Below are 11,641 nucleotides of genomic sequence, written 5' to 3' on the forward strand. Positions count from 1 at the left end.
ATACCCCTGGAGGAGCAGGGCCCACCTCAGCAGCTTGGCATTGGCCCCTTTCATTTGGTGCAGCCACGTCGGGGCGAATGGTCGGTGCACACGGTGAGGCGCCGCCCACATAGATACGGCTGCAGTTTGTTAAGGGCCCACCCCATGGCCAGGCATTGCTTCTCGATGGCCGCATAGTGCTGCTCCCGGGGCAGCAGCTTCTCGCTCAGGTACACAATGGGGTGTCTCTCCCCCTTAGTATCCGTTTGCATCAGCACCACCCCCAGCCCTGTGTCCGAGGCGTCGGTGAACACCAGGAAGGGTTTGTTAAAATCCGGGTTTACCAGCACCGGGCCCTGGATAAGTGCCCCCTTCAGTGCACAGAGAGTCCTCCGGCACTGCTCGGTCCAGACCACCTTGTCCGGCTTTCCCTTCCGACACAGCTCCGTGAGGGGAGCTGCCAGGAGCTAAAGTGGGGCACAAACCTCCGGTAGTACCCGCCATCCCAATGAAAGCCTGGACCTGCTTCTTAGTCTGGGGGGCGGCCAGGCCTTGATTGCCTCCACCTTGGCCGGCTCCGGCTTCAGGTGGCCGCCCCCCACCTTGTGACCCAGGTATAAAACCTCTGCCATCCCCACCTTGCACGTTTCAGCTTTTATGGTCAGTCCTGCATCCTGGAGGCGACCCAGCCCCCTCTTCACCTGGGACACGTTCCTCCCAGGTCTGGCTAAAGACACAGATATCGTCAATATACGCCAGAGCGAAGCCCTCCATCCCCCTGAGCAACTGATCCACCAGGCGCTGGCCGGTGGCCGGTGCCCCCTGAGGCCGAAAGGCAGGACCAGGAACTCAAACAGCCCTATTGGGGTGGTGAAGGCGGACTTTGTGATGTGGGGTGTGGGTGTGACGGGGTGCCTGCGTGGGTGTGTGTGTGACGGGGTGTCTGTGTGGGTGTGATAGTGTGTCGGTGTGGGTGTTATGGGTGTGGATGTGACGGGGTGTCGGTGTGGGTGTGATAGTGTGTTGGTGTGGGTGTATTGGGCTGTGGGTGTGACGTGGGGTGTGGGTGTGATGGGGTGTCGGTGTCGGTGTGATGGGGTGTGGGTGTGATGTGGGGTGTGCGTGTGATGGGGTGTCTGTGTGGGTATGGGTGTGACGGGGTGTCTGTGTGGGTGTGACGTGGGCTGTGAGTGGGAGTGACGTGGGGGTGTGTGTGGGAGTGTGACGTGGGGTCCGTGAGGGAGTGACATGGGGTGTGTGTGGGTGGGTGTGACGTCGGGGGTGTGTGTGATGGGGTGTTGGTGTGGGTGTGACTGGAGGGTGCGTGTGACGGGGTGTCTGTGTGGGGGATGGGTGTGATGGGGTGTTGGTGTGGCTGTGACTGGGGGGTGCGTGTGACGGGGTGTCTGTGTGTGGGGGGGTGTGATGGGGTGTTGGTGTGGCTGTGACTGGGGGGTGGGTGTGACAGGGTGTCTGTGTTGGGGGGTGACGGGGTGTTGGTGTGAGTGTGACTGGGGGGTGGGTGTGACGGGGCGTTGGTGTGTGGGGTGTGTGTGACTGGGGGGTGGGTGTGACGGGGTGTCTGTGGGGGGTGGGTGTGACGGGGGTGGGTGTGACTGGGGGGTGGGTGTGATGGGGTGTTGGTGTGGGGTGTGTGGGTGTGACATGGGGGGTGTGGGTGTGATGTGGGGGTGTGTGTGGGTGTGACGTGGGGTCCGTGAGGGAGTGACATGGGGTGTGTGTGTGTGGGTGTGACGTGGGGGTGGGTGTGATGGGGTGTTGGTGTGGGTGTGACTGGGGGGTGGGTGTGACGGGGGGTTGGTGTGTGGGGTGTGTGTGACTGGGGGGTGGGTGTGATGGGGTGTTGGTGTGGGTGTGACTGGTGGTGGGTGTGACGGGTTGTCTGTGTGGGGTAGGGTGTGACGTGGTGTGGGTGTTACTGGGGGGTGGGTGTGACGGGGTGTTGGTGTGGGGTGTGTGGGTGTGACGTGGGGTGTGTGGGTGTGACGTGGGGGTGTGTGTGGGTGTGACCTGGGGTCCGTGAGGGAGTGACATGGGGTGTGTGTGTGGGGGTGTGACGTGGGGGTGGGTGTGATGGGGTGTTGGTGTGGCTGTGACTGGGGGGTGGGTGTGACGGGGTGTCTGTGTGTGTGGGGGGTGTGACTGGGGGGTGGGTGTGATGGGGTGTTGGTGTGGGTGTGACTGTGGGGTGGGTGTGATGGGGTGTCTGTGTGGAGGGTGGGTGTGACGGGGTGTTGGTGTGGCTGTGACTGGGGGGTGGGTGTGACGGGGTGTCTGTGTGTGGGGGGGTGTGTGACGGGGTGTTGGTGTGGGTGTGACTGGGGGGTGGGTGTGATGGGGTGTCTGTGTGTGGGTGGGTGTCACGAGGTGTTGGTGTGGGGGTTGGGTGTGAAGGGTTGTTGGTGTGGCTGTGACTGGGGGGTGGGTGTGGGGGGTGGGTGTGACGGTGTGTCGGTGTGGGTGTGACTGGGGGGTGGGTGTGACGTGGGGGTGTATGTGACGTGGGGTGTGTGGGGGTGTGACGGGGTGTCGATGTGGGTGTGACTGGGGGGTGGGTGTGACGGGGTGTTGGTGTGGGGGGTGCGTGTGACTGGGGGGTGGGTGTGACAGGGTGTCTGTGGGGGAGTGGGTGTGACGTGGCGTCCGTGAGGGAGTGACGTGGGTGTGTGTGTGTGTGACGTGGGGGTGGGTGTTACTTGGGGGGGGTGGGAGTGACGAGTGGGTGTGACGTGGGGGTGGGTGTGACGGGGTGTCTGTGTGTGGGGTGGGTGTGATGGGGTGTTGGTGTGGCTGGTGTGTGTGACGGGGTGGGTGTGACGGGGTGTCTGGGGGGGGATGTGACGGGGTGTTGGTGTGGGTGTGACTGTGGGGTGGTGTGACGGGGTGTCTGTGTGGAGGGTGGGTGTGACTGGGTGTTGGTGTGGCTGTGACTGGGGGGTGGTTGTGACGGGCTGTCGGTGTGGGTGTGACTGGGGGGTGGGTGTGACTGGGGGTTGGGTGTGATGTGGGTGTGTGTGGGTGTGACAGGGTGTTGGTGTGGGGTGTGAGTGTGACGGGGTGTCTGTGGGTGGTGGGTGTGACGGGGTGTTGGTGTGGGTGTGACTGGGAGGTGGGTGTGACGGGGTGTCTGTGGGGTGTGTGTGACAGGGTGTAAGTGTGGGGGTGGATGTGATGGGGTGTTGGTGTGGGTGTGATGTGGGGGGTGGGTGTGATACGGTGTCTGTGGGGGGGTAGGGGGTGTCTGTGTGTGGGGTGGCTGTAACTGGGGGTGGGTGTGACAGGGTGTCGCTGTGGGGTGTGTGTGTGACGTGGTGTTGGTGTTGGGGGTGGGTGTGACGTGGGGGTTGGGTGGGTGTGACGTGGGGGGTGGGTGTGACGTGGGATGTGAGTGGGACTGACGTGGGGGTGTGTGTGGGTGTGATGTGGGGTGGGTGTGACGTGGGGTCTGTGAGGGAGTGACATGGAGGTGTGTGGGTGTGACATGGGGATGGGTGTGACGTGGGGTGTATGTGTGAGTGACGTGGGGGTGTGTGTGACGTGTGTGTGGGTGTGACAGGGTGCTGGTGTGACTGGGGATGGGTGTGACGGGATGTTGGGGTGGGTGTGACTGGGGTTTGGGTGTGGGAGTGATGTGGGGGTGTGTCTGGGTGTGACGTGGGGAGGGGTGTGACGTGGGGTCTGTGAGGGAGTGACGTGGGGTGTGTGTGGGAGTGACGTGGGGGTGTGTGTGGGTGTGACGTGTGGGTGTGTGTGACGGGGTGTTGCTGTGGGGGGTGGGTGTGATGGGGTATTGGTGTGGTATGACTGGGGGGCGGTTGTGATGGGGTGTCTGTGTGGGGGGTGGTTGTGACGCGGTGTCGGTGTGGGTGTGACATGGGGTGTGTGCGTGGGAGTGACGTTGGGAGGGTCCCTTGGGCGGGGCTCAGGGCGGGTCCCGGGGGCGGGGCTGGGGGCGGGGCTCAGGGAGGGTTCCGGGGGCGGGGCTGGGGGGGCGGGGCTCAGGGAGGGTCCCGGGGGCGGGGCTCAGGGAGGGTCCCGGGGGGCGGAGCCCAGGGAGGGGGCGGGGCTCAGGGAGGGTCCCGGGGGGCGGAGCCCAGGGAGGGGGGCGGGGCTGGGGAGGCTCAGGGGGGGTCCCAGGGCGGGGCTGGGGGGGTCCCAGGGAGGGTCCAGTGGGCGGGGCTCAGGGAGGGTCCCGGGGGCGGGGCTCAGGGAGGGTCCCGGGGGGCGGAGCCCAGGGAGGGGGGCGGGGCTGGGGGGGCTCAGGGAGGGTCCCAGGGCGGGGCTGGGGGGGGTCCCAGGGAGGGTCCAGTGGGCGGGGCTCAGGGAGGGTCCCGGGGGGCGGGGCCCAGGGAGGGGGCGGGGCTGGGGCGGGGCGCAGGGAGGGTCCCGGGGGCGGGGCGCAGGCGGGAGCCGGGGGGCGGGGCCCAGGGAGGGGGCGGGGCTGGGGGGCGGGGCTCAGGGAGGGTCCCGGGGGCGGGGCGCGGGGAGGGGGCGGGGCGCAGGGAGGGTCCCGGGGGCGGGGCGCGGGGAGGGGGCGGGGCGCAGGGAGGGTCCCGGGGGCGGGGCGCAGGCGGGAGCCGGGGGGCGGGGCCCAGGGAGGGGGCGGGGCTGGGGGGCGGGGCTCAGGGAGGGTCCCGGGGGCGGGGCGCGGGGAGGGGGCGGGGCGCAGGGAGGGTCCCGGGGGCGGGGCCCAGGGAGGGGGCGGGGCTGGGGGCGGGGCTCAGGGACAGGGAGGGTCCCGGGGGCGGGGCGCAGGCGGGAGCCGGGGGGCGGGGCCCAGGGAGGGGGCGGGGCTGGGGGGCGGGGCTCAGGGAGGGTCCCGGGGGCGGGGCGCAGGCGGGAGCCGGGGGCGGTTGGGCGATGGGGGTTGGGGAGGCTGGGGCGGTGCGAGGGGGGGGAGCCGGGCTCTAACCTTTGCTAATGCGCATGCTCCGGACGCGGGTAGCCTCCCGCCCTCGCAGCGCGCCATGCGGCAAGTGCCGGCGTGGGGGGGGCGGGGCTTCCCGCAGCGGCCGCCGTGCGGCGCAGGCGCAGAGCGCGGGTAGTTGCCTACGGCGGCCGGGCCGGGCCAAACAGCCTCAAGATGGCGGCGGCGCGGCGGCGGCCGGTGCCTCCTGCTCGGCGGCGGGGAGCAACGGGGGCTCCCGGGGCCGGCGGGATGGAGGTGGACGCGGCAGGTACCGGCCCCCGCCGGGCGGGCGGGGACAGGGCGGGGCTTGAGGGGGCCAGCGTGACCCCGCCCCTTCCCCTCGGGCCCCCGCCCCCAGGGAACCCCTCTGCGCGCAGTCCCCGCCCCCTCCCCCTCGGGCCCGCCCCCAGGGACCCCCTCTGCGCGCAGTCCCCGCCCCCTCCCCCTCGGGCCCAGCCCCCAGGGAACCCCTCTGCGCGCAGTCCCCCGCCCCCTCCCCCTCGGGCCCCGCCCCCAGGGACCCCCTCTGCGCGCAGTCCCCCGCCCCCTTCCCTCGGGCCCCGCCCCCAGGGACCCCCTCTGCGCGCAGTCCCCGCCCCCTCCCCCTCGGGGCCCCGCCCCCAGGGAACCCCTCTGCGCGCAGTCCCCGCCCCCTCCCCCTCGGGCCCCGCCCCCAGGGGACCCCCTCTGCGCGCAGTCCCCGCCCCCTCCCCCTCGGGGCCCCGCCCCCAGGGACCCCCTCTGCGCGCAGGTCCCCGCCCCCTCCCCCTCGGGCCCCGCCCCCAGGGACCCCCTCTGCGCGCAGTCCCCGCCCCCTTCCCCTCGGGCCCCGCCCCCAGGGAACCCCTCTGCGCGCAGTCCCCGCCCCCCTCCCCCTCGGGCCCCGCCCCCAGGGACCCCCTCTGTGCGCAGTCCCCGCCCCCTCCCCCTCGGGCCCCGCCCCCTCAGGAACTCCTCCGGGGGAGACCGAGGCTCCTCTGGGCCCAACCCCGCCCTCTCAGAGACCCCACCCCTCCCTATGGGGCTCTAACCCTCTCATGGTCCCGCCCCCCACGGAGACCCTGCCCCGGTCTCCCCTCAAGACTGTCCCCAGCAGGGTCCTCCCCTCCCTGGACCTCCCCCCCGAGGCGAGGGCAGGGACCCAGGGGTCTCACAGTGGCGCTCATCCCTCCTTCCTCCCTGAGTGTTTCCCTCCCTCCAATCGCCCTCCTATTCTCCCGCCCCCACTGACTGCATCTCCCCCCCCCCCCGCAGTGCTCCCCACCGTCATGGCATCGGGCGTGACGGGCAGCGTCTCGGTGGCCCTGCACCCGCTGGTGATCCTCAACATTCTCCGACCACTGGATCCGCATGCGCTCGCAGGAGGGGCGTCCGGTGCAAGGTACCGGCCTTCCACCCCTCGCCCGCCCAGGCCCCCGGACGCAGGCCAAGGCTCCCGGCGTCCCCCCCCCCCCGGCAGCCCCCTACCCAGGGGCCCCCGGATGCAGGCCAAGGCTCCTGGTGCACCCCCCCTCTCTCCCCCCCGGCAATCGACTGCCCTGGGGCCCACAGACGCAGGCCAAAGTTCCCCGGCGTCCCCTCTCCCCCGGCAATCCCCCCGCCCAGGGGCTCACGGACGCAGGCCCGGCCTCTAAGTGCCCCCATTCCTCCCGCAGCCGCCAGCCCAGGGGCCCCTGGACGCAGGCCAAGGCTCCCGGTGCCCCTCCCGCTCTGGCAGCCACCAGCCCAGGGCCCAGCTGTGTCCCCCGTTCCCGTCACCTGGCTGGGTCCAGCGCTGCTCTGCCGACCCCTCCCCCTGTTCACTTCGCATCCGCTCTTGGGAATCAACGCCCCCTTCCCCCTAGACCTCTGGCGGGGGCTGTGGGGGCTTCTGCCGCTTAAAGGCTGCATTCATGCCATGCTGAGGATTAGAACAAGTTACCCCCCCCTCTCTGGGGGCCCTTGTGCCCCCCTCACCCACTGAACCAGGGAGGAAGGGTCCAGGCCGTAAAGAAAACGGGTTCCTGTATCTAAGCTGTGGGGAGTAAGGGGGACAGGCAGGCCTTGCTGGGATGGGTTGTGGGGGGGGGGTGTTAGGCTAGCCCTATGGGGGCCGTGCCAGGGATACAGCCGGCCCCTGTGTTCTGAGGGTCAGAGCCCATGAGGGTCCTGATCCCCGTAACCCCCCTCCACCATGCCTGCCAGTGATCGGGGCGCTGATCGGGCGGCAGGAGGGCCGGAACATCGAGGTGATGAACTCCTTCGAGCTGCTGTCTCCAACACGGTGGAGGAGAACATCGTCATCGACAAGGAGTACTACTACACCAAGGAGGAGCAGTGTGAGTGCAGGGGCTGGGGGGTCTGAGCGACCGCAGCGCCTGGTACCGCACGCCAGCGCCGTGCAGCAGGACCAGAGCTCGGCAGGTGGATTAGGAATGGGGGGGCTGCCCCTGGAGAGCATTTAGGGGGCTCACCACGTGCCCCAGTGCGGTGCTTTGGCAGGGGGCCAGTGTGTAACCAGAGGCGTAGCGAGCAGGAGCAGGGAGGGGATTTTCCCTCTGCATGCGGCGTCCCGGACCCAGTGTCCGCATTTTAAAAGGGGGGGGGGCGCTGCTTCAGGAGCAGGGGAGACGTTCTCCGATGAGATGCTTACCCCCCCCCCCCCCCCCCCGGCGCCCGGCGTTCCTTGTCAGCAAGCAGGCGAGGGGTGATTGGGTGACGGGACAGAAGTGCCTTCATGGGAAGAAAGGCGACGTGGGAGAGGGTAGTGGGTACGAAAGGAGTCTTTGAGCATGAGCAGAACAAGAACCGGTGGAAGCTCAAACCAGAGCAGTGCAAGGTTAGAAAGGGGGGGCAGCTCCCCAGCCGGGGGGTCAGTCACCCTTTCAGCTCTCCTGGTGCGTGGTAGGGGGCGGACTCTCAGTCTGGCGATGGGTCCAGTCCAGGCTGGAGGCCTTTCCAGATGAACGCGCCGCGGGGAAACTGGGCGAGAGTCCCTGGCCGGCGGAGCTCAGACTTGAGGATCGAATGGGCTCTGCTGGCCTGACCGTCTGTGGAGCCCTGAGTTGGGGGAGCTGGGATCTGCCCCCCCACCCCACTAACCGTGCTCCTCTCTGTCCCCACCCCCCAGTCAAACAGGTCTTCAAGGACATGGAGTTCCTGGGCTGGTACACGACCGTGGCCCCCCGGACCAGTCTGACATCCACGTCCATAAACAGGTCAGGGCCCCACTCCCCTCCCAGAGCCGGGGAGAGAACCCAGGAGTCCTGGCTCCCAGCTGCCCCCACCCTCCACTAGGCAATAGCGGGAGCTGCCATTTCAAAGTCCAGAGTCACTCTGACCTCACGTGGCAGGGGAGCTGCCATTTCAAAGTCCCAGAGTCACTCTGACCTCACTCCTACCTTGGGGGTCTTTGGTGGAGCCCCTGGGTGCTGGCAGCCTGTGCTCAGTGGGTCGGAGGACCGGGGGGGAGCTGAGGGGACTGACGTTGGTGCGCACCATGCTGACGGTCGCCTTTCCCCAAGCCCAGGTGTGTGAGATCATCGAGAGCCCCCTCTTCCTGAAGCTGAACCCCATGACCAAGCACACAGATGTGAGTACCCCCCCCCCAACAGTCTGAAACCAGCCCCCCGCCGGCCCCAAGGAGCGAAGTCTGGCTCGAGGACGTCCATCCTCCCTGCAGCTTTGGCTGTGTATGGAATTTCCCTTCACTTCCACCGCTCAGTAGCCGTCGTGCCCCCCTAGAGGGGCTGCATCTCAGTGCCAGGTGAGGGCGTCCCTGTATGAACAGCCCCCGTGCTCCACCCCAGAGCCAGCTGCATCTCATCGCTGGGCTGTGCATTCCACCATGCCCCACCCTAGCGGCAGCTGCGTCTCAGCGCCAGGCGAGGGGTCCCCGTATAACCAGTCTGGTGCCCTACCCCAGAGGGGGCGCGTCTTAGCATGTCCTACCCCTCTCGCTGTGGGGTGAGGGCGTCTGTGGGCAGCGTTATCAGGGTGTTTCTCGCTCTTGTCCCCAGCTGCCGGTCAGTGTCTTTGAGTCGGTGATCGACATCATCAATGGAGAGGTAAGTACCCTATACCCCCGCCCCCCCGCCCCCATGCTATGCATGTTCCCAATCCCCCCTGATGCCCCCTCGCCCCCAGGCCACCATGCTGTTCGCGGAGCTGACCTACACGCTGGCCACGGAGGAGGCAGAGCGCATTGGGGTCGACCACGTGGCCCGAATGACGGCGACCGGCAGCGGGGAGAACTCCACGGGTGAGCTTGGGGGGGGAACCCCCCAGGGGGGCGTGTGCGGGGGACTCCAGGAAGTCAGCGTGGGGGGGTGGAATGGTGGGACCCCCAGCGGGGCGTGTGCGGGGGACGCTGGGAGTGGGGGACTCCAGGGGTGAGTGTGTGTGTGGGGGAGATGACCCCCCAGGGGGGCATGTGCGGGGGATGCAGGATTCCAGGGGTGAGCATGGGGGGGGGGGAGACGACCCCCCAGGGGGCATGTGCGGGGGGACGCAGGATTCCAGGTGTGAGCATGGGGGGGGGGGGAGACGACCCCCCAGGGGGGCGTGTGCGGGGGACGCTGGGGAGCGGGGGTTCCAGGGGGGCGTGTGCGGGGGGGGGAACACCCCGGGGTGTGTGTGCAGGGGACGCTAGGAGTGGGGGGACTCCAGGGGTGAGCATGGGAGGGGAATGGGGGGACCCCCCAGGGGTGTGTGTGCGGGAACGCTGGGAGCGGGGGACTCCAGGGGTGAGCGTGGGGGGGGAATAGGGGGACCCCCCAGAGGGGCGTGGTGTGCGGGGGATGCTGGGAGCGGGGGACTCCAGGGGTGATAGTGGGGGGGAGAAAATGGGGGAAACCTCCAGGGGTGTGTGTGTGTGGGGGACAGCGGGACTCCAGGGTGAGAGAGTGGAGGGGGTGGGGGGACCCCCCTAGGGGTGCGTTGTGCGGGGGACGCGGGACTCCAGGGGTGAGCATGGGGGGGGGAAATGGAGGGACCCCCCCAGGGGGGCGTGTGCAGGGGACGCTGGGAGCAGGGGGACTCCAGGCGTGACCGTGGGGGGGGGGGAGAGCGGGGGACTCCAGGGGTGAGCATGGGGGGGAGGCTGGGGGGACCATGCGGGGGACGCTGGGAGCAGGGGGGACTCCAGGGGAGAATGGGGGGGGAATGGGGGGGACCCCCCAGGGGGGCATGTGCAGGGGACGCTGGGAGCGGGGGACTCCGGGGGGTGAGAGTGGGGGGGATGGGGGGACCCCCCCTAGGGGTGCATGTGCGGGGGATGCGGGACTCCAGGGGTGAGCGTGGGGGTGGGGGGGAAATGGAGGGGGGCGTGTGCGGGGGGACGCTGGGAGCGGGGGACTCCAGGGGTGAGCGTGGGGGTGGGGGGGAAATGGAGGGGGGGCGTGTGCAGGGGACGAGGGACTCCAGGGGTGAGTCTCCGGGGGGCGGAGCCTCCTGACCCCCGCCGTCTCTCCCGCAGTGGCCGAGCACCTGATCGCCCAGCACAGCGCAATCAAGATGCTGCACAGTCGGGTGAAACTCATCCTGGAGTATGTCAAGGCCTCGGAGGCAGGTGAGGGCCTGAGCTGTGCCCCTCGACCCCCCCCCCTCCCCTCCAGTTCGTCAGGGCCCCCCCTTAGCTCCGGCACCTGGGCCGCGCTGACCCCTTAGCTCTGACGCTGACCCCACGGCCCTGTGTGTCAGGCCTGGGTTGTCCCCCGTCTCCCCCCAGGGGGGGCAGGGTCCATGGTGCTGCCCCCTTTAACCGTCTCTCCCCTGCCCCCCCCCCCCCCCCAGGCGAGGTGCCCTTCAACCACGAGATCCTGCGCGAGGCGTACGCCCTCTGCCACTGCCTGCCCGTCCTCAGCACCAGCAAGTTCAAGACAGACTTTTACGATGTGAGGGCAGCTGGGCTGGGGCTGGGGGGTGTCTGGCTTGGGGTTTGGGGGGCGGTGTCTGGGCTGGGAGCTGGGGGTCTGGGCTGGGAGCTGGGTGTCTGGGCTGGGGGGGGGTCTGGCTTGGAGCGGGTGGGGTTTGGGGGGCTGTCTGGGCTACGGCGGGCGGGGAGCTGGGTGTCTGGGCCGGAGCTGGGGGGTGTCTGGCTTGGGGGTGGGCAGGGTTCAGGGGGCTGTCAGGGCTGGGTGTCTGGGCTGGGGGGGGGGCCTGGCTTGGGGTGGGTGGGGTTTTGGGGGGCAGTGTCTGGGCTGGGAGCTGGGTGTCTGGGCTGGGAGCTGGGGGGGGTCTGGCTTGGGGTGGGCAGGGTTCGGGGCCCTGTCTGGGCTGGGAGCTGGGTGTCTGGCCGGAGATGGGGGGTGTCTGGCTTGGGGTGGGTGGGGGTTTGGGGGATTGTCGGGGGGGCTGGGGCGTGTCTGGCTTGGGGTGGGCAGGGTGCGGGGGGCTGTCTGGGCTGGGACAGGCGGGGAGCTGGGTGGGTGTCTGGGCTCGGGGGGCGTGTGCTGGGGTTGGTGGCGGGTGGGAAGCGCGTCTCCCCAGGGCTGTGGGGGGCCGAGGCAGCTGCGTGTCACTAACCCCCTTGCCCTCCCCCCCAGCAATGCAACGACGTGGGCCTCATGGCCTACCTGGGCACCATCACCAAAACCTGCAACACCATGAACCAGTTCGTCAACAAGTTCAACATCCTGTACGACCGGCAGGGCATCGGGCGCCGCATGCGCGGGCTCTTCTTCTGAGCCCGGGGGGGTGCGGACTGGCTGCCCTCCCCCCCCCAATAAACACTTGCTGGAGAGACGCTGGTGA

At 69.2% G+C, this 11,641-nt stretch overlaps 1 protein-coding gene across 1 annotated transcript; it reads left to right on the plus strand.

The window, feature by feature from the left end:
- Nucleotides 1-4,918: 4,918 nt before the first annotated feature.
- On the plus strand, nt 4,919-11,633 carry COPS6 (COP9 signalosome subunit 6). Its single transcript, XM_054005421.1, is given in 14 exon segments — nt 4,919-5,145; nt 5,147-5,177; nt 6,164-6,240; nt 6,242-6,290; nt 7,094-7,161; nt 7,164-7,227; nt 8,019-8,063; nt 8,066-8,106; nt 8,418-8,480; nt 8,908-8,955; nt 9,035-9,149; nt 10,365-10,457; nt 10,682-10,782; nt 11,434-11,633. Coding segments are annotated over 14 exon segments (1,161 nt in total). The 5' UTR covers nt 4,919-4,920; the 3' UTR covers nt 11,575-11,633.
- Nucleotides 11,634-11,641: the final 8 nt, after the last annotated feature.

The sequence above is a fragment of the Malaclemys terrapin genome, chromosome 15, assembly GCF_027887155.1.
Source record: "Malaclemys terrapin pileata isolate rMalTer1 chromosome 15, rMalTer1.hap1, whole genome shotgun sequence".
In the NCBI taxonomy this organism is placed as follows: domain Eukaryota; kingdom Metazoa; phylum Chordata; order Testudines; family Emydidae; genus Malaclemys; species Malaclemys terrapin.